This window comes from Sceloporus occidentalis, unplaced genomic scaffold (assembly GCF_023333645.1).
Source record: "Sceloporus occidentalis isolate IW3139 unplaced genomic scaffold, rSceOcc1.0.p SCAF_176, whole genome shotgun sequence".
Lineage (NCBI taxonomy): Eukaryota > Metazoa > Chordata > Lepidosauria > Squamata > Phrynosomatidae > Sceloporus > Sceloporus occidentalis.
In genome coordinates, this window is record NW_028317156.1 from 945,514 (window position 1) to 968,499 (window position 22,986).

The window sequence follows — 22,986 nt, forward strand, 5'->3', positions numbered from 1 at the left end:
CCAAGAGGCGGTATGATTTTATTAATACCTCTGGCGGTAAAAACAATATATCGAAAAGGTTACCATAACAACAATAGACAACAATTATATTCTAAGAACATTGTATTCATGTTTGTGCTTAACTTTAGAGAGTATCGGCGTATCAAATGACTCCTTTGATCTTCAGTGTCCAAATTGGGTCTTGATTCCAGGTCTATATAGAAGACTTCAGTATTTTTTTTTTTTATTTCATTTCAGTTACAATACTAGACACTAAACTAGTCCTCGCTTCTTGGCACTAAACTAGCCCAAGATGGAAGAGCAGCTTTTTTTTTTTTAATTGATCATGCTTGCAGCTGGGCAGGGTTGGGGTGATAGACTTACAAACTTTTTTTTTTGTGCCTTAATAGTTTTTTTCTCATTTTTTGCGTAGGAAGAGATTATCGAAGCCATCCAGTGAGGGCAGACTTTCATCTTGTAAGTAATAGCAACATATGACTTGTTTTTGTGGAAGTGACAAGATGTGGGTGATCGGTGGCCCGTTGACTATTTAAACTGCTTACCCCACTAAATACCGAAAATATTATCTTCCTGCACTCCAATTAAGTTCAGCCTAACTGTTGATCCAGAAGAAGGCACAAGCACCATCCTTGACGTGACTTGTATAATATCATTTTATTATATATAATATTTCATATTATGAAATATCAGAAATACAGTGCAGACATTGTAAGCTCGCAAAGTCTGATATATGTTTATTTTATGAAATATCCTGACAGGTGTACTTTTTTTATCAGCAAGCACCCCTCCTGTTTTCCATTGGTACATTATATTAGCTAATCCTAGTTTTAAACCCTTAAGGCCCCAGGGCTGTTTTTTTTTACTTTTTTAAATATATATTCTGCTGTCCTTTGTGTTTAGTTTTAATTTTCTATTTTGTCAGGGACAAGAATGGCTTTTTTTTAGATGCCATTTTTTTTTTTTTTTTTGCATGTTAAAGGGCAATAATTACAAGTAGAGGTTTGACATTTCAAAATCTCAAATCCGGTCATATTGCCCCCATGTCCTATTAGGGCCGTCTTTGAAGCCAGCCAATTCAATTTACCCCATCAAACCATATAGTTTGGAAAACTATACACCCTAGGTTATTTAAAATGAATTGTGTTCACACATTCTATGCACCTACTCTGCCACCAGCCTTTGTCAAAGTTTGAGGTGGAAACTTGATTACACAAAAAAATTATTACCGCAAACTTTGAGAAAGGCTGGCAGAAGTATTAGGGCATAAAAAGTGTTAGAAAACCACCATCTTATCGCCCAGAAAATATGTGATTGCAGAAAGAAACACTATTTTATGTTCAGCAGTATCCTCCAAGTTAAACTGTCCCGCAATTCAACTTAATTTATTTCAATTTAACTTATTTTAGGTAAGTATGGAGTGCTGTAGGGCGTTGGAAGGGTATTTTTAATGTTTTCTTTTCGGGCTAAATATGGGAATTTTTTTATTTTTTACAAGCTGCTCAATGTAAAGAGATCCAGTTTGGAGTGACATACCCTGTTAGGGTTTCCCAGGACAGCAAATAGGGGGTTTTCCATATTGGGGGGGGGCTCCACAATAATCAGTCGAATTCTATGGGGAGCCCTTTGATCACGCTGTGCATCCCTGTGTCTTCTTTGTCATACGGCTGCATCGTACCGGCACTCACACTAATGCCAGCCGCTGGCTTACAGTGGCAGGGTACCCGATCATGGTGTCTATAGATCCTGAGAGTCTCTTCCGTCCGCATCAGTGGGATTCCCCAGTGACATAAGTGATGACCTTTCCGGAGGAGATTAGAGTTTTGGCCAAAACCCCATGACGTCAGGGATATATCTTTGCTCCTCAAGGACTATATTTCGTGACCTATCCCCTACGTAACCGGTCCTTAAGGGGTTACGTTTACAAAAGGCAAATTGATCTTTGGAAATCCCTTTTGCAATTTTGTTTAGTGTATGTATATGTGCGTGTATATTTTATATATTTTTTTATTAAGGAAATATGTTGGACCTTTTATTTGTCACCTGGTAGAGTTTTTCTTTAAAGCTACAACCGCATGAAAAACATTTTTTGGGGGGTGAACAGGTGAGCAAGAATCTTTTGCCTGCAAAACAGAAGAAATCACATGTACTACCGGACAATATCTTCTCTGTGGACGGCGACCCGGCTCTCTTTAACACGATAAAGTGTGTGCCGCAGACCACAAGCTGTCATCACTGTGGTTTACATGGTAAGTAATCACAACTGAGCGATGAGCAGCACTCTCTGAAAAACAATGTGATTTGTGAAATGTGCCTTTTTTTTTTTTGTTTGACATCCTTCCTACGTAATTATGTTAGGTGACGTTTCACATACGTTACCATTAGGTCCCTTTCCCCTTATTTATCCTTCAGCGGCACTTACCGCTAGCCCAATGGCTCGCTAAAATATTTGCGGTGCGCTCGGCGTTCCTGAATGTCCCTGTGAAATCCTGATCACCAGATCTTCATGTCATACCTGCTGATGCTTTAGCTCTCGCTCCAGTGCAAGGCGCTGAAGGATTTGTCGGTAATATGGCGGTACGGTTTTATTTACTGTTTTCCCTTTGGGACAGGGTCACGGAGGTGTTCCCAGTGCCGGCAGACATGCTATTGCTCAGTGGAGTGTCAGAGAAAAGACTGGGCTTCTCACTCGGCCATATGCAAACCGACCAGTGTGTAAGTTTCTCTTTTTCTGCGGAAGGGGAATGCAGCCCTTTAGAAGTCTGCGATTGCTAATCTCATCGCAGTTCCCAAGTTCCACCAAGTCGCCAGTGGATCTGTAGCTCATCTGCGTGAGGCTGCTGGTCCAAGTTGTTAAGGAGAGCATCGTCCTATAGCATTTAGATCGGCTGACTTTAGTAAGACAATGGAGCCTCTGTAGAGTGGGTATTGACAGGCCACTTGGAATTACTGCTCATAAATCTGATACTTTACCTTACTAATGAATGAGAAATTAGCAAGTATCCTTTTCCAACTACTGGTTTTGTTTTCAGGAAAAACGAAACCAGCTGCCGAGTTCCTATTGAAGCTGCCGAAAAGAAAGCAAGTCCTTTGGTAAAGATTTCTGAAATGATCCTTGCTGTAAGTATTAAGTAATGAGAGGGCTCTGGGGTTATAGAGGAGCCCAATCATTCCACCTGGAGTGAGAAGTAGAGTTAGGTTCTTGGTTCTCTCCAATGGATTGTAATAATGTAACAAACAGTCGTAGACGGTATGAGTCTAGCTAACCTTAGCTTTTCCCTTTTTTGTTTTTCCTTTTTCATTGGAAAATCTCCCTGAAAGTCATTACGCTTTTTTTTAAATGTCTCAATAAAACACCAGCCTGGTGACTGTTCAGTATTGCATCTTGCCTTATTGCTAAATACGGAAACATCTTTTAGACTGAAGGTAGTCAATGTATGTTGTATTCTCCTATTCTTTCTGCAGGTTGAACCCGCTGTTAGTGATCTCTCAAAGCGTCAGGAAACCGAAAAGAAAATATTTTTATGCGATTTACAAGAGTCGGGAATAAGGAAAGGGACAGAGATTCAGGTGGTGTTCGTTTGCCTGGTTACAGTTTATATATTTCTATTTCATTTCTTACATCTCGTGGGGTTTTGGGGTTTTTTGCTTATCAGATAATGCCAGGGGCAGAGTTGCACGGAAATTGTAACTAAAATTAAGGTTATGTTTGCCCCAGAGGTGCTCTGTAAATGCGGAGACAGAGGGTGCGTTTGGATATTGTGTGGTGAGCAAACCTAAACCTAAAACTTGTAGAAGAAATGCCCAACTGAACTTCAATATTATGGTTTTTTTATAGGGCTTTGTTGTGGAATTCTCAAACCCAAGTTATTTCTTTATACATTCGTATATCGAGAAATCAGTGAAGTCTTTGTTCAAGTTGACAACCACACTACAGGAGATATACTCAAAACCTGAGAACCTAAAGAAGGGCTATACCCCTGTCATAGGGGAAATCTGTGTGGCCAGATATTCCCAAGACCAGGTAAAAAATATATATATTTAGTTGGAAGGAAAACATGTGCTGTCTCCAGGTGAAGCTAAATCATTCCTATCGCAGGGCAAGCATGAGTACAATGTTGCTTTGCATTGTTTGGTCACAAAAGCAGTGTAAAGATATAAAATTTTATTTGTAGCCCACGTTTGTATTTCCCTAAAATACTGTGTGAAAAAAATATGTATATACTGTGTATATATATATAATTTTTAAGCAAGTCTTAAAATTAGCACTATATTTTCAAACAATTCTCGCATGGGGAGTCTACTTTAAAAAAAAAAATGTATGATTTGATGGGGTAAATTTAATTGGCCGGGTTCAACAATGTCCCAAATAACACAGGGGGCAGGATGACTACATGTCAAAATTCATATATGTAAAATGCAGAAGTCCCAAATGTTAGCCCCCACACAACCCAACAAACCCATGAGGGGTATCACTGAACTCAGTAGATGTTGCAGAACGCATATTGTTGTGTTGTGTGAAAGTGACAAATACCAGGAGCTGTAAATTCATACCTAAAATACTACTGCAAATTTTGACAGTCTGGTAAAATGTATGCATGGAAAGAGTTAAAATACCAGCATTTAAAATACTCTGGGGTGTCTAGTTTTCAAAAATGTATGTTTTTATTGGACACATTGAATTGGCCAGGATCAAAGATGTACCAAATAGGGCATGGGCAGTGGATCTCCAGATGTCAAAGTCCAACATTGAAAAATGATCATCCACCAAATGTGGCCTTTTTTCCCCCAAACAGCCAGGCAAATTCATACCTGAAGTAAAATGTGTGTGGGGAAAAAAAGAACCTCAAACAAATGACCACAACAAAGGCTGGATGTAGAATTAGTGCATGGAAAGAGTTATAATACTAGCATTTGAAATACACCGGGGTGTCTAGTCTTCAAAAATGTATGGGGTAAATTGCATTGGCCGGCTTCAAAGATACCTGAAATAGCACACGGGGGCAGAATGACCAGATTTGGAAAAAATGGTTTTTAAATAGCATAATGCTACTTATTGCCCCATAATGTGCAGAAAAAACATAAACATAAAACATTGGGTATTTCTAGACTCAGGACAAATAGTAGAATCTAGTTAGCAGGTTTTTTTCTTTAGTTTGTATAGATGAGTAAAAGTTTTTTTAAGAAAAAGTCCTTTTTTCAAAAATGTTTACCATATTTTATTCTTTTTTTTTATCATAGTAAATGATACATCTAAAGCTAGCCCTTCGTGTCCTGAAAAAAATAATATATAACTTGTGTGGGTTCAGTAAACGTGGAAGAACAAAATTACAGCTCAACACGAGCAGCGCAGAAATGTTAAAACAGCCATTGTCACGAAGGGGTTAATGCATCCACAAAAAATGGGCTTCCTTTTGAAACCATAGAAACATGTAAACATCTATACTAAAATAACATTGCTTTTGCAGGTTTGTTTAGGTGTCTTCTGCTGAATAATATCCAAATTAATGTTCAGCAACATTTCCGATAACGGGGATACCCCAAATATTTGTTAGGTTCTAGAGCCGTAACCATCCTTTACATTTTACCCCATGGTGTATTACGTTTAATGTATGATTTTCTTACTGAGAAGGGCCCTCGGTAAAATAAAACTTCCTTATTACATCTGTGTCTGTGTTAGGTCCCTTTTAAGTATTTAAATGTTTTTACCGCATTTTTCTCCCCCCCCCCCCAATAAAGCCATTGTGTGATATTTTTTTTATATTTACTGAAAAAGCTCTATATGCTACTATTGGCTGTATAACTTATTTGTTTATTGAAGAGCACATATCACTTTTTTTGTGTGCAAACTTGTTTTTTATGTGATTGAGAGAAACTCAAAAATATTTTGTGGTGGAGAATCAGCGTGGTATAATTCACTTCATATTCACTCATTTGTATAATAAGTGTTAAGAGGTCCCAGTGCTTGTGTCGCGTTCTGAAAGCAGTTGCAATAGAATTAAGAGAGACAGCTGGACATGCTGCTTGTCTACAACCCTTACTCTTCCAGAGCAGACGTGCATGGTGTGAAGAGTGATCAGATGAATTGCAATCAATTGCAATGTCCCTCTTTGCCATTAAAATGAACTTAACCCCCCCCAAAAAAACATTTCCACTGCATTTCAGCCCTGCCCCAAAAGGACCAGCTGACATCATGTCAGTGATTCTCTCGTTAACACAGGTGAGAGTGTTGACATGGACAAGGCTGAAGATCACCTGGAGATGCTGATTGATTTTGAACAGGGCTGTCATTTGTCGAATCGTCAAGAGCTTCAAGGAGAGAGGTTCAGTTGTTGTGAAGAATGCTCCAGGGCGCCCAAGAAAGTCCAGCAAGCGCAAGGACCGTCTCCTAAAACTGATTCAGCTTCAGGATCGGGGCACCACCCGTGGAGAGCTTTCTCAGGAATGGCAGAAGGCAGATGTGAGCGCGTCTGCACGCTGCCATCAGTCCTGTTTCATCCCAACAGTAAAGCATCCCGAGACCATTCATGTGTGGGGTTGCTTCTCAGCCAAGAGAGTGAGCTCACTCACAATTTTGCCTAAGAACACAGCCATGAATAAAGAATGGTACTTACACAGCCTTCAAAAGAAACTTCTCCCAACCTTCCAAGAACAGTTTGGCGACGAACAATGCCTTTTCCAGCTTGATGGGAGCACCTTGCCGTAAGGCAAAAGTCATAACTAAGTGGCTCGGGGAACAAATCATCGAAATTGTGGGTCCATGGCCAGGAAACTCCCCAGACCTTAATCCCATTGAGAACTTGGGGTCAATCCTCAAGAGGTGGGTGGACACACAAAAACCCACAAATTCTAACAAACTCCAAGCATTGATTATGCAAGAATGGGCTACCATCAGTCAGAATGTGGCCCAGAAGTTGACAGTGTGTCGGAGACCCGTACTCAGACTGAGTAGATCCGCCGTGGAGATCTTCCTTGCCACTGAAAGCTTAATTGCTTAAGGGATTAACCCTTCATATTCCCCCAAGCACTGGCTGAGACTTAATGTAGGGGTAAAACAGAACTCTCTTTATTGAGGACAGCACACACACATATATATATTCAGCAAACATGATACGATTGAAGGTATAATCCCCTCAACCACCAGACAGCCTGGCGCCACCATACATTTCTACGGCCAGCAATGCCCACCCAACAAAGAGTCACTATTTCGGGGTGATCCCGAGGGAGCGGTGCCAATGGAGAGCTCAGGGTCTAAAGATGTTACGATCCAAAAAGCAGCGTGATCAGGGAACAGTCCGCACGGTACCCGGGCCAGAGTTCCATAGCCACGGCTGGGTAAACCCCGGTCCTAGAAATTGATAATAAAACTAAGGTTCCCAACGGGCGCCCTCGCTGTAACCACCGCTGAGCGTGTTGTGTTGCCCACCACGTGCTTAATGTACCCTCAAAAGAGCGACACTGTTCCAATTGTTGGGGGGCATCGTCATGCTTCCTAGCCGCCACACAGTTCCATGAATTTGCGGTTAGGTCCCGGGCAGGCGCCAAGCAGGGGGAAGGTGGGATCCGACCAACACTAGGGGTGTACAGGGTCCGTGAGCCTTTGATCCTTGGGCAAACCACAGGGATGGGGCCAAAATAACGTAAGGGATAAAGAGATGGGCTGTCAGAGGTTTTAAAAAAAGGTCAACACTGCAAATATTGACTCTGCATAAACAATGTAATTGTCAATAAAAGCCTTTGACCCTTATGAAATGCTTGTAATTATACCTCAGTATGCCATAGTAAAATCTGACAAAAATATCTAAGAACACTGAAGCAGCAAACTTGGTGAAGACCAAAACTTTTGGCCACCACTGTGCTTCTCGCTATACCTGAAATTGGTTTTGTTGCTTATGATCACCATCAGAGGGCCTCCATGTTATCTCTGAAATCTCCAGATACACTTAGAATAATAACTAAACCTATTTACTCGCGGTGCCCAACGCCTGGCTGGCTTCAGTCAGGTAACTCTTTCCTAATTTAAGAAAGGCCTCATACTTGTTGTCAAGTGGAGTCTCACACAAGACCATCCTTACCTGTGGCAGAGAAGAGGGAGGTATCTGTAAATCTCCAGAATATCTCAAACTCCACTCGCTAGAAGCTGACCTTTGGACCGATGCAGCCTGGCGGTGCTGTTTTTAATGGCTAAAAAACCATGTGCTTATTTTTTTTATTTTTATTTTTTTACTGGGTAAAATTGCCTGCTAAAATTTGGAACGTTGTCTACAACGCTAGGGAAGGGCAGTAAATATGTCTGTGGTCAGTACCTGGCTAAGTATTGATGACGACTGTTCTTTGATCAGAGGTCTCATCACACCCATTGTCCTTGGTGCTTTTTAAGTACACATGAATTACCCTGGGATCTCCACACTTAAATGTCTAAATCCACAGTTATTTGTTTCTAAGTAACTTCTCTGATCCCGTAAACCCTTTTTATATTGATCGTAGTTCTGCACAGTGAATCCAGGATATCTCTGTGTTTCACGAAGCCTCTGTCTCCCCTCGTTGTTTCTATTACAGCAGTGGTACAGGGTGCTGGTGCAGAACGTTGATGCCGCCACGAGAAAAGCGCATGTCCTGTACATCGACTTCGGGAATCAGGAGGCGCTGACGCTCGACAACTTGCAAAACATGCATCAAGACCTGGAGCTGCTTTCACCGCTCGTAAGTCCGGCTTCCAGAAACCTTCTGTTCTGGGGCTTATCTCCTAAAGAGTGAATGGAAAGATCCATTTTACCGGTGGCCTGGCACTAGGTTTTTGTAATTATTCCATACTGCTTGTCATTTTAATGTTTAGTGAATGTGTAATTATGGAAATACAGGGAAGGACCATGATGAGCTGGAGAAGCTGCTTACATATCATTTTTATACTGCTACTTACCATGCAAACAGAAATACTGTGATTTTCCCCAGGCGATGAAGTGTTTCTTGGTCTCCGTCGCTCCCCCTCTGAGCGGGTGGTCCCCAGACTGCATTGCAGAATCCCGGAAACTGATGGATCAGCAGAAAGTTTCCGTTGGCATTGTTGAGGTGCTGCGCGAAGAGGTGCCCTGTTACGCCGTGGATGTATGTGTGCAAGCCTCAGGTGTGTAGGCTGGAAAAGATTCTGTTTCCGACGTGGAGCTTTGTCTCTTGGCGTTCTTATTCTCTCAGATTGGTGCCTCTCTGAGTGATACGTTTACTGTGCGCGCAGGGATACACGTGGCCAAACTACTTCTGGAGAAAGGATTTGCTTCCGCTCATGACGGAGGACGTATCTTAAAAGAAAAGAACTCTGAGATTGGTAAGAGGGACGTTTCTATGCCGTGTTGCCTTTGCATTGTCCTCTTGACATTCTAAATGCGTTTCTTGGTACCTTTCTGTAAATATTAACCCCTTAATGACAGTGTTAGGGATATTAATGAGACAAAATAGGCAAAACCAATATTTCGTCACACACACAAAATAACGACGCTACCAAACATTGCAGTACCACATCCACAATATTAATATAAGGAGATACCCTATATTTTATCTCCGATCCTAAATTCTTTCAGATCGCCGAAAATTATAATTCAAATCCGATATATATCACCAAGAAAGTCAATCCAAAATATTTATTTATTGTGAATACAATTTATAAAATCTATGTATGAGTCACACAGTGCATAATATAAAACACAACATTCTTAAAACATGTCAAAATTGAATCAATTCAAATACAATATATTATCGATAGTTATCAATATGAATTAGTACTACATGAGTCTAACACACAATTAATTTCCAGTCCACTCAGCAACCAAAAATTGATAATAATCAGGGCAGTAATAAAGATATTACTATCTCTCTTATATTAGTTTAACTAATATGACAAATTAAAAAGTAATTTAATAATGTCTACGAGTATTAGTGAAATTCCTAATAGATGCAAATGATGTCAAACTTCATCTACAGGTAAAAATACCTTTTCATTATTGTTATTATCACGGGTTATAAGCTGCAGTCTCACAAGCCGACATATACAATAATGCAATATATTATTTCCCAGAAACAGGGAATTCTATATGAAGAAGACAAAATTCATCTCTATTCAGAATAATAAAACAATTATATTTACCACCACTTGTTGCTGTTGTCCAACTGGTCCTTGTAGAAGTTAATCCAGGTTCAGTGGCAAGAAATAAAGTGGGAAAGAATATAACTTTCTAAAAGTTATATAGGTTAGGACTCCAAGTAACTCTAAGAGTGAAATATGGTGCCAGGATCTTTAGATTCCAATTCTCTGGGGTAAATTTGGTGAATCAGTCCGTCCTTTTCCTTTTTCTTTTTTTTTTTTTTAATTATCCAAGACATAAGCTTAAAAACAGATATTATCATAGCCTCCACCTCTTGATTGGAATTCTCCAATCATAACGGTGGGTTTTACCCATTAAAATTAGGATTTCTACTCATATTTACACCGTTGTAATTTCTTAATTTACCTGTGAGAGACGCTCTGGTCTCAGAATTAACTTAAAACCATTACATATGTGTTTGGAATTTATCCTTGGTCACCCTAATCGCCAGGTGTTACCTCCTAGATAATAACTCAGGCCTTGGTAGTCTTACCATGTATCCCCCATTCCAAGTTAAATTTCTAAAGATATGCAGCGTCTACTCCTTAACTTTCTCATGGAAGATAACATTAATTGTATCATACATACTGAAACATCTATATACATGAATACTTCTTTGTTCTCTATTATAGAGGGAACAAACACAAAAAGAAATCATCACTACATAATTAAGTAAAATAAAATGGTTCTGACTCCATTTTGTGTTCATGTAAAGTACAGAATATATGGAATACATGTTTTCTATGATAAAATATCTGACAAAAGCCCGTACACGTACGGGCTCAAAATGCATACAAACTGAACCTTTGAGTGGCAGAGATCAGGCCAAATCTCCCTCGCCCCTGGAGACCTCCTTTTATTTAACCCCTTAATGACAATTGCCGGTTCTGGCACGTCACGCACTAACATCCGGTTAGTGACAATTGACGTGCCAGGGCCGTCATGGCTTTAAACCCGAACGGTGTTGCTATAATGCCTCGATGTTGAGGAATTCAGCAACACTGAGATCGGCATCGGGGGCCGTGTCTGGCCCCTCCGCAGTGTGTCAACGTCGGACAGACGCCCCTTCTAAATCCAGATTTATTTCATGTATATGTAGCATTACACGTGCATGATTTATGGAGATCTTGCATTTGCTCCGTGTTTTTATTTCATTATCTATATCTAAGGCATTACAGCAACGCCGTCATTGGTCGTTACCTGGCCGTTTGTGTCATTGGGCGTTAAGGGGTTAACCTTTTTAGCTTTGTTTTTTTTCGACAGGTCCTTTGCCAGTAACGGCCATTGACAAGGCAGCAAGAAAAAAGGAGCTGTCTGATGCTCCCGAATCTCCGCCACGGATCCACGTCTTAAGCGGGACTGCGGTTTCTGTAGGTGACATTTTCAGTGCCGTCATCACAGAAATAAAGCACCCCGAGGAATTTTATTGCCAGCAACTACAGAACACAGGTATGTTTTTCCCATTATGAGCCGTGTTTAAACAGATATATCTTTCGAGGTCGCCTTCTAATCAGACCTCAAATAGAGGGCTGACTAAGATCCAGATCCCCGCAGCGAGGCGCACAGACATCCTCCGCTACTGCCGGCACTTCCGCCGGGGGTCCTATGATGGAGCGCCGGCGTCACGTGACCTCCCTGTGCTCAGTCATAGAAGCCCCAGTGGAAGTGCCAGCAGCAGCAGCGGAGGTTGTCTGCGCACATCGCACAGACCTCCAACTGGCTCCACTAGACACCAATGAATCTGAAGTGCGGGGGACAATTCTAGGGAAGCACTGGTAAGTCGGGGGAGGGTAAGCATGGCAAATGAGGGGTTAAAAGGAATGTCAGGGAGGCAGAGTGGAACATAGGGGGTATAAGGCATATCTGGGGGCAGAGTAGCAAATAGGGGTTCAAGAGGCATATCAGGAGGTATAAGGCATATCTGGGGGCAGATGTGCATAACTGTGGGGCAGGTTGGCAAATAAAAACAAAAAAAGCATTTTTCTCAATCATAGTTTTTATTAAATATGAAAAAAATAGTTTATATGTGTATTAATATTTACTAGTGAAATTTGGGGGGGTCGTCTTATAATCGAGCAAATACGGTAAATATAAATATGTTTATATAGTAGCATTTTCTGTTTGTTCTCTAATTTGACGTAAACTTGATGCATTCAGAGGAACTTTTCAAGCTGATGGAGTTGATGAGTAAACATTTCGCCGCAGTGCCGCCCGTTCCCAGCTTCACGCCTGCTGTTGGCCAGGTCTGCAGCGCCCAGTGTGCAGGTAAATAAACCTTTTGGTGGTTTGTCGTTCCCGCAGCCTCACATGGCGGACAGTATCATGTAGCACAGCGAGATAAAATGGAACCCAACGTTTTCAAACCATCCTATGGGTTTAAAAAATTAAAAAAAAATCAGCACAAGTAGGACTAAAGCCAATGTAAAAAATATATTAAATTGCCCTGATTTGGAAACTACCCTATAGGCCAATGATTTTCAGCAATTTTGTCCTTTATTGAGCAAATATTACAGGTTGCACATCACTTTTAAAACTTTTTAAATGATCTCTCAAAGCCCCATGATATAAAAGATACGTTGTCAAGAACCATTTTTTTCTTGACATATCCCCTACGTCACCAGTCGCGAAGAGTTAAAAAAAAAACCTAGAAGAGCCACGGGCTCCGTCATCCAATAATCTGTGAATTCCTTGAGGGTTATATCCTCAGGAATTTGGAGTATCGGGACATTTATTCATTATTCGGGTGTTTTTACGTGTTAGATTATTGCCTGAAAGACCAGGTTTTTTAGTCATATATTGTATCTGTCGGAGAGGAGGGTGCAAAAGTAACAAACATGGGGTGATGGGTCTGCTAGGAGACAGGTGTACCCGAGCAAGACATCTCTGAGGGTTCTGAGTGCTTATTGGAGGACAGGCAAAGTACGAGGGACAGTAAAAAACTTTCCGCACTTTTTATATTTTCGTTGGAAACGGTGAAGGTGGAAGGAGTAGCGATTTGGTTGTGTCTGGGGCGAAGATGGCTGCAAAACTTATAAATTTCACCAAAGAGGAGCAGCGTTCTGTCATAAGCTCTTTGTGGGCAGAAGGGGTACCGGAAGCACAAATTCATCTTCGCATTTGTGTGCTGAGTTGATGAGGTTGCAGAAAATGTGAGTGTGAGTGAGTCGCTGGGGATGAAACGCGGGTTCACCGATACGAGCCCTGAAAGTAAGCAGCGGAGTGTGCAGTGGCTACGCGTTCAACCAAAAACATTTTTTGCTGACGGCATTAAAACATTGGGGAAATTGCATCACAAAGGTGACTGTAGTAAAAAAAAAAAAAGTATGGCGACTTTTTGAACGTCCCTCATATTTCATGTTTGGGAGGACGTCGATCGCTTATTCGTTTGATTTTGCAGAGGACAGGTGCTGGTATCGAGCTAAAATCCTAGAGAAGAGGTCACAGGAGGCTTTACTGGTCGAGTACATTGATTTTGGAAACGTGGAAGTGTTGCCCCTGTCGAGCCTACGACCCATTCAGAGCAATATGTTGGAATTGCCGTCACAAGCCATAAAGTGCAGCTTGGCAGGTTGGGACTCTTTCTTACACTACGCACGGCCGTGTTCATAAAAGAAAGTCGTAGTAATAATTTTTTTTTGTAAATCCGGCTCGTTATGTGTGCAGGTGTGCCGCGATTTAAGAGATGGACTAGAGAAACATATGCTGCGGTAGCGTCTTTGGTGGCCAACGACGTTGTGACAGTTGAGGTGGTCGGGCAGACGAAAACGTCTTTCGTAGTGGAAGTGGCTGACAAGCGCCCGACTGGTGGGGCACTCAAAACGGAGACCAGCCACGATACGCCTACCGGCAAAGGGCAAAGTTGCGGTAAGTTACCTGCAGGGCGATACGCCAACGAAGTGTTAATGTACAAACTTGTTGTTTTTCTCCCAGCTGAGCTGCAGCTTTGTCAAACAATCAAACAAGAGGGAAAATTGTGTTAAATTTTGGTTAACAGTTCCCTTATTACTTTATACAAATACATTCTCCCCCTCGAAGAATCTCAGGTACTGCAAGTATTGCCTAGTGTTGTGTACGTGGTTAATCAGAGGCCTTTTATTGGTACTTTAACCCCTTGATGACAATTGCCGGTCCGGGCACGTCATGCACAAACATGCAGTTGGTGACAATTGACGTGCCAGGACCGCCATGGCTTTGAACTGATTCAGGAAGCGATCTACATCACAGATCGACAGTAGGGGCCGTATCTGGCCCCTCCCCATTTTAAGTGTTTAGGTGTCACTGAAATGCCTCGATAGCGACTTGCAAGAGTGGCGGCACATCCTTAAAAAAAGAAATAAAATAAAGAAGTTGAAAAAGTTTCTAAGAGGGTCTCTCCATTTCACCATCAGGGGAACCTTCCAGTTCCAAAAAAAAACCCTTTTCTTTTACTATGTATGTTTTAGTAGACTTGCTTTCTTAATAAAGTGTATTTGTTACAGGGGTGAAAGCGACAGGAGAAAAGTGGGGGAATAAAGCCCCGCAGATCTTGGTTGCGGGGACAAAGCTACAGGCAAAAGCTGTTAGTACGAGCGAGGATGGCTACTCTGTCGAAATAATGGAGAGCGACAGCTCCAGGCTGGTCAGCGACAAACTTATTGCCCAGCGTGAGGCTCGTTCCGAGGATAACAGGGGAAACATATCAGCAGGGAGTATCGGCCAACCGGCAGTCCAGATACCGTGCAAGACTAGCTCCTCTGCCAAAGCTGTCGCTCTGGTAACTAATAATAATGCGAGAAGTCCGCGGGCTATGGTCAGAGACCCATCGGGTAGTAGAGAATCTTCTTCAAAGGATCGAGTGTCTGGTACAAGTCATTCACTTAGCGATGACTCCCTGAGTAAGTTAAACAAAGCTGTACTTTGTCAGAAGAAATGCCCATGGTCTTAGGCCATCACTTGTACACGGCCCATTGGCTTGCAATTTGCCAGACTATATTCTTTTTTTTGTTTTACTTTAGAATCTTGCATCCCTTGCCAGTGGAAATCTGTAGAATTGCCACTTAATGAGCCCATAGAATCGCACGTACTGAGCGTGATCAGTCCCGACCTGTTCTACGCCTTTCCAAAAGAAAACAGAGGTGAGGGGGCTGCGCTTGCTTGACTGTTCAGCCTCAAATCACCATTGCAATAATGGTTAAAAATTGGTTTTGGTTATTGAATATTTCCTAATGGGCAGCCATGGATGGTGAATGTGGCAAACTCCTAATGTAAAGTGTTTACCTCTTTAGTTGACATACAGAAGTTGACACAGGTGATGGTGGGTATTGCCGTGTATTGCAAAGCGGAGAAGACAAAGTTGAGCTACAGACCGTCAGTGGGGGATATGTGCTGTGCCAAATATACAGGTTAGTAGAGAACCTACCATGCAGCGTATGCGTTTTACTTAGGCTCTTAAAGACCCGGTAAAGTAAGTCATAATGTGATTTTGGATAACTTGGGGATACACAGTTCCCTCTTCTCTGGATGGCAGAACGATACACGGCTATGCGTTTCGCGGTCTGACTGGTGACACGGTTCCATGTTTTCTATCCAGTCAGTTTTAATGACCTTGTGCCTCATTCGGTGCTACCATGCTACTAATAAGCCATACTTTATCATTTAATTCAAACCGCGCTTAACCGCTTTAGTCCCCTATAGACATACCTGTACGTCCCCAAAAAAATGCATTGAGTAAAGCCCTTTACGACGTACATGTACGTCCTGACTTTCTTGCAGCGGCAGGGACTCATCCCTACACAGGAGATCAAGCGGGTCTATGGAGGCTTGCGTGGAGAGTACAGTGTGATTGGTGCAGGTAGGAGAGTGAGAAATCGTGTTTCTCGCTCTTCTCACAAGCTGAAAAACTAAACAAAAAAAAGGCAATGGGCGGTCCCTAAACCCATTGAAAACAATGCATTTTGAGCCCGTACATGTACGTGCTTTGTCATTAAGGGGTTAAATAATACAATAAATAATAATAAAAAATAAACAATAAAGTTAGCTAAGTAATTTAATTGCGACATCGCTGGCATAACTAACATGTTCAAGAGGTCCCTAAGAGGACCTCAAAACCAAACTGTGGGGTATTTCCGTAATCGGGAGATGCAGCTAAACAATTTTGTCTGGGTTTCTCTGCCGTAACACATATCCTGTGCAAAAAAATCTAAGCAACGCAGAGGTGTTGGTGAAGAAAAGCAAAGGAAATAATTTCTGCGGCCAAATAGCTGCATGAAGAATGCCCAAATACCCCTGATACGATAGTCTGGGTTGTCTGCTTTACAGAAATATATACTTTGTGGGTATTTTTGGTTTATTTGTTAAAAATTAGAGTTGGAATCCCATCATACCTAATGGAGAAATTCTATGAATACGCCAAAAACGACCCCCCATAAGCCTTTTGTTCACTCCTATAGGAGGGATCATAGAGACTCCTTCCTGCAGTCACAAGCGTACCGGAGATTGGGCAGCTTCAGGGAACAATCGTGCAGTGTTAACCCCTTCAATGCCGCAGTGCATATGGGCTATTCCTGTACTCGGGGGGTGTTTCTCAATACAAATCACAAATACTGAAATACTGTGTTTGGATAGAATGGGTTTGTTAAAAATGGAAAAAAATGAAATTTTACTGCAATGTTTAGGACAGACTGGCACTAAAATGATTAAATCAAAAGTGTTAAAATGCCATCTTTCAAAAAATGTATACTTTTTGTTTAGCAGTTTTTCTTTTTCTGGCGGCTATTGAGGAGCAACTCCCAGCATACCACATTTAAAAAAAAATCTTTTTTAGAAACCGTGATGCGCGTCATTCATATTTAACCCTGTAAGTGCCAAAATAAATGAAAATACCAGGCATTTGAAGTGTTTCCGAAAACCGGACAAATACCCAAATACACTTTTGGAGTTTTTTTTCCAATTGCACTGGTTATTATAGGTGAAACTGAAAATATTTCCTTTTATTCCCTAATTTTCCCCACATTTTTAGATATTTTTCATACTAAATGATGGTTTATATATATAATTATTATTTCAAAAGAATACACTACTTGTGCTGAAAAAAAAAATATATGTTTTTTTTGGGGGGGGGGCGCTAAATGAGAGAACTTACAGTTTAGTGCAAACATGGTAAAAAAAAACCCCTGTCCTGAAGGGGTTAATGGAACAAGAACCCAAACACAATATTTCTCAAACTAGGTTTTAATACCTAAAAAAGATTAAGTAAATATTAATTCACATAATCTATTTTTTCAAATTTAATAAAAACTGTGATTGAGACAAGGCTGACCCCCAGGCTTGCCTCTCTGACCCTCAGATATGCCACTGTGCCCCTTGATATGCCTTATACCTCCCCAGATATGCCTTATACCCCCTGGTATGTCACTCTGCCCCCCTGATATGCCTTATATACCCATATGTCACTCTGACCCCCAGATATGCCTTATACTTCCCGATATGCCACTCTGCCCCCCCCCCCCCCGATTCACTCTGCGCCCTCCCCCCACTTGCTCCAGTCTCCCTGGCAATCGGTGAATGTCTGTGCGATGCGCGTAGACAAACCTCTGCTGTTGGCCGGCACTTTCGCTGGAGCTTCTTTGACTGAGCACCAGAAGGTCATGTGACGCTGGCGCTCCATCATAGAAGCCCCAGCAGAAGTGGAGGACGGTAGCGGAGGATGTCTGCGCGCATCGCACAGGCGCCCACCGGCTGCCAGAGAGGAGGATCCGGGTCCCCTGCAGCGCTGAGGGGGATCTTGGTGTTACAGTCCGACCTCTGAGGTCGGATTATAAAACGAGGGATAACTTGAGAGCATTTCCTCTGAAAAAAACATTCTTATATTTTATGAAGTTGATTCAACTAATCAAAATTGGTTCTTGTGACCGTAGTCCTCAAGTGTCAAAAAGCCTGATGGGGGTTAAAGAGAACTAGTTGAGGAAACCCATATAGCCTAGAAACGTTTGATCCCCAGAATGTTTGAGGTTCCCCAAATGTTCTCTGTACTGTTTCACCAGATGATGGCTACTGGTACCGAGCGATCGTGTTGGACACCTCTTTGTCTACTGCTAAAGTTGCTTATGCGGACTATGGGAACACCGAGGATCTGCCCTTCTCGTCCCTTCTCCCCATTACCGAGAATTTCCTGGACCCCCCTGTACAGATTGTAAAATGTGCTCTGGCAGGTAAGTGATTTTATTACGTTTGCTATCATTTTGTATTTCTTTAGTAACCTGATCAGATCTTGTGACTATGGGTTTTAATATTTTTTGGGTGAGATTTTACTCCTTGTTTTATAATACTTATACCCCCCCCATCTGTCTATGATGTAATAAATAAGAAAAACGCTCAAAAAATACCTTTTTATCCTCTGTTGAATATCGACATGTTTGTTTTGGTCACCTCCTGTGAGATTAACCCCATATTAACAACCTTTTAATCTCTTGAGGTGCCAGGGGCAGGGGCATAATTCCCCTTTTCTGTATGTGACGAACCCACACAGATTAAACATCATTTTGTTCAGAAGTAGGGCCTTCTTTCTTACAGGAATACATAAAACATATTTATTACCGATAAAAAACAAAATAGAAAAAGAATCACATTTTTACAATTTTGCTTACATTTTCTTGATATCCCTTTTGGGGGATCCTCTCCTCCTCCAGATGTGTTTGTGCTGATCACAATGCAAGCAGGGCTCCACCATATCCCCTCCTTCAGGCAGCAAGGGGTGCGATGGGAGAGCCAAGCAAGATCGAGAAAGAGGTTCTCCTGTCCTCACGTGAACTTCCAGTGCGATCGGGCATTCCTTGAGTAACGGTGTACTAGCGCGTAACGGTGTACTGGCGCATAACGGAGCGCTGTGACACACGGGCTGATAGCTGTCATGTCCGATCTCTGATCAGGCTGTACCTGTACTTCCTAATGTGCTTCTTGCCACAAGTTTTAAGGACTTACAGATACATGCTAAGGAGACGGAAGGAGTTACGGTCTAAAACCGGTTTTGTAGCAGATGCAAGGGGCCTGCTTAACATATGACTTTGTTTGCAGGCTTAATACCGCTCTCAGAGGAGTGGTCACCGGCAGCTACCAAACTGCTAAGATTGCTATTTCAGGAGGAGAATATCACCTTGACGGCACTGTCCGTGAATGGGGGAATCTATTCTGTGTCTGTGCAAAAGCGTCAGGAGACCGGCGTGGACTCTCGCTCTACAGGAGGTCACTGTAAAGGTACGTACTGGGCTCGTGGCTTCGTGCTGGTACCGGTTGCAGCTCTGCGAGACGCGGCCTTTAAAGTCTTTCCGATGATGGACGGAGTACAGCGTCACAAAATTCTGGCAGGTGACGTAGTGCTCCATGCACTGCCTACACCTTCTGGCACTTGACCCAAAACCCTGCCCGGCGACCAGCTTGGTGTCCTTTCACTAACTGGTGTCAAGGTCTATAGCCAAAAAAAAAAATAAAAAAAACCCGTAATGGGATCTTTAGTTGGCTGTACTCTGCTATTCTAGAGATTCTATGTCCCTAAACAAATATATATATATATACCGTATTTGCTCGATTATAAGACAAGGTTTTTTCCAGAGCAAACGCTCTGAAAAATACCCCTCGTCTTATAATCGGGGTCGTCTTATAATCAGACCTCAAATAGGTCTGACTATGAGACTAAGATCCCCCGCAGCGCTGCAGGGGACCTGGATCCTCCTGTGTTATGCCGCCCCCCCAACTTACCGGTGCATCTGAGTCCCCGGTGCTTAGTCTGGGCCCCCGGTGCTTAGTCCGGGCAGCATGTAGAGCTCTACGCTATTCGCAAGTGGCAAGCCTGGGGGCAGATGTGCATAACTGGGGGGGCAGGTTGAAAAAAAAGGGAATAAAAACAAAATATTTTCATAGCTTTTATTAACAAACAATTGTTCACATAGTTTACATGAATTAACATTTACTGGTAAAACTTTTTTCCTATAGGCTCGTCTTATATTCAGGCTTTTTTCTTTTTTTCATAAATTAATATTCAGATTTTGGGGGGTCGTCTTATAATCAAGCAAATACAGTATATAAAAATCCAGAAAAAAACACTTTTCCTTATTACAAAAAAAAAAAAATGGCCCCAAAGGTTCGTCAACACATTCCTGGCCTATGCATGTGGGTGATTGTTGTAGACAAATTGGTGTTTGTATATCTTGGGCAACAAAACCAAAGCAGCATTAAGAGTGTTTACATAAAAAATCATTAAATGTGTTTTTTTTTTGTTTAATTTGTGTGCGTATTCCGAGTGATGGAGATGACAGCAGAAATTCTGTGCTCTGCAACTGTAAAAATGCCTTCGACGTGATGGAGTTTAAGAGTGCATTAAAGTCAAGTATTCGCTCAAAGCGTTCATGAAGTTATATTTAAAAAGAAAAAAAAAAAAACATAAAAAATAGAGGTTTGTATTTAAGAGGAGCTGGAGGCCAAACAAACAATATTTACAACCAAGGTGTAATTTGTGCTGCAACTGAAAACATTTCCTTTTGCAAAGTGTAGAGATGGGGGTAATTGTCGGGTAATCTTGTGTAGGGTTTTCATATTTCGTGTCTTTTTCCGTGTTTAATTCAAGGTAAAGATGGATGCTGTTGTTGTTCACGAGACCTGCTCAAGAGGGTGAGTGTGCGCCGAGTGTATTTTACGCGTCCCTTACTGTCCCCAGATACTTAAGCCGTATAAATGATTAAATAATACTTATGGCACTTTAAGACGGAAAATACATATTTTTTTTTGTATTTCGACGTCTGGTCATTCTGTGCTAAGAGGATTATGGTTGAGAACAAAAAGGTTATGGGAATTTCGAAACTATAGGGAAACTAAAATATATCTATTGACTTGAACAAACAAAAACCCCTTCACGACCACTGACGGGCCAGGCATGTCATGCACATACGGTCAGTTAAGGACCAACGACGTGCCTCGATAGCAAGGCATTCAGTGACACCGAACACCCACTCCCACTGGAGAACTGTCACTGCAAGATGGCGGCATCCTTTCCAAAAACAAAACGAGTTACCAAGTGGGTCTCTCCAGACCCTCCTGGGAACTCTGGCTCCCCTTGCAGGTTGACAACAGGTACTTCGTTCAACCATGCAAGTCAATGGAGCCCAGCTTTCTAATCTCAATGTGCCTGGCCCGTCACTCAGATGGTGATAAAAACCTCAAAACCAAAACGTTTGGTGCCCAGAGACGTCTATACCGTGCCTGGAAACTGAATGTTTGTTTCCCCGAATGCTTTGAAGAAAAAAAGAAAGCCCCCTTTCACAGACAATCATAGGTATATGCTGCTTTTTGGGGGGCATTATCACGGAACTAATTGTTAACTGCGTCCTTCTGTCTTCGTCTTCTTTACAGGTAGAAAAGTTGGAGGAAAAACTTCGCCTTTTACTTAATGTGGAACACGTTTAACGATCACAGGGTGACGATCTGTTTCCCAAAGCTCCAGAGACCACTGCCGGTGTCCATGTAGTAGTTCTAGACTGCAGCGGACTGCATCCGAAATCCGAGTTCTAGTGATGTCAAGCGGGGAGGGGGGGAGATGAAAAGAAATCTCTGAGCAGAATGTTATGATTGTATTCACAGTTCACTAATGTCAGGATAGGAGTAAAATACTCCGAGGTGGTGTGTAAATCCTCATGTTTATTTGCAGCGAGTTTAGGAATGTTTAGTGTTTTAATTAACCAATCTGAGGACTTTCTGTTTAAAAAAAAAAAAAAGTTGAGTCAACGCAGCGACCTTTGTGTAAGATTTCTTTTTGTTTCCTTGATTGGCTTTTTGTGAATTATGAGCAACACCTAAAGATGTAGGCTGTTGAATCACTTGTATGTAAATTGACGCTACACACTCACACACAAATTGTTTGCTTTATTTGTTTCCCCTATAGCAGGGGTGTCCAACCTGCGGCCCTCCTGCTGCAGGACTACATCTCCCATAATGCTCTTTCAGCCAACAGGCTGGCTGAGGAGTATGGGAGATGTAGTCCTGCAGAAGCAGGAGGGCCGCAGGTTGGACACCCCTGCCCTATAAGCTTGAAATGGGCATGCTCAGAACTACATGCAGAAAATGAAACTGAACTTCGTGTAAATGTACCCTTAAAAAAAAATTTCACCGTCTATTACAAAAAAAAACATGCATTGCAGGCATTGCTCCCCTATAGTCCTTTGCCCTGGGTAATCCACAGTAGAGTTGTGGCTTTGGCCCCGTTGGCCACCTTGTATTGTCAAATGCGCAGGAGGTTAGTGCTAGGGTCTAAGCAAGGGTACCTTTAAAGCACAGTAGGTAGGTTTTCTCTCCGCTGCTGTACTTGTAAGAAACTTTGTTTCGGCTAATTGGAGAAAAAGAAGTATGTGAACCCTGGCTGGATTTCGATGAAGACGCTGTCTGTATTGTTTCAGAAATAGCTTTGGCTTCTCTTGGAAGGAGCAGCTTCAAGCTTTTAGGTTCCGTTTTGCTTTTCTTGAGCCAACGCTTGCCCTCTGAAATTCATTCATTGCTGCTAGATCGATATCGACTCTTTGCTCCAGGCTTGCAAACAGCAGAGAAGATCTTGGTGAACAGATTGGTTAGGTGTGCTGATGGACGTCCACTAGATATACCGTATTTGCTCGATTATAAGACGACCCCCCAAAATCTAAATATTAATTTAGGAAAAAAACAAAAAGCCTGAATATAAGACTATCCTATAGAAAAAAAATAGTAAATATTCATGCATGTAAACAATTTTTCATATCTAATAAAAGCTATGATTGAGAAAAATATAGAGTATTTGCTCGATTATAAGACGAGGTTTTTTTCAGAGCAAACGCTCTGAAAAATACCCCTCGTCTTA

The 22,986-nt window shown here is 41.8% G+C and overlaps 1 protein-coding gene across 1 annotated transcript; it reads left to right on the plus strand.

Moving 5' to 3' along the window:
* Nucleotides 1–2,568: 2,568 nt before the first annotated feature.
* Nucleotides 2,569–15,671, plus strand: LOC149278977 (tudor domain-containing protein 1-like). The gene is made up of 11 exons (XM_089501584.1): nt 2,569–2,574; nt 8,557–8,700; nt 8,950–9,102; nt 9,190–9,319; nt 11,397–11,582; nt 12,291–12,398; nt 13,797–13,997; nt 14,612–14,776; nt 15,128–15,247; nt 15,398–15,514; nt 15,640–15,671. Exons 1-11 carry the CDS (start codon nt 2,569–2,571, stop codon nt 15,669–15,671), a joined length of 1,362 nt encoding a protein of 453 aa, XP_089357710.1.
* Nucleotides 15,672–22,986: the final 7,315 nt, after the last annotated feature.

Bases quoted from the DNA above. Each gene is read 5' to 3' on its own strand.
- LOC149278977 (XM_089501584.1), top strand. The intron at 8,701-8,949 runs GTAAGTCCGGCT...GATTTTCCCCAG, and splicing joins TGGAGCTGCTTTCACCGCTC to GCGATGAAGTGTTTCTTGGT. The intron at 9,320-11,396 runs GTAAGAGGGACG...TTTTTTCGACAG, and splicing joins AGAAAAGAACTCTGAGATTG to GTCCTTTGCCAGTAACGGCC.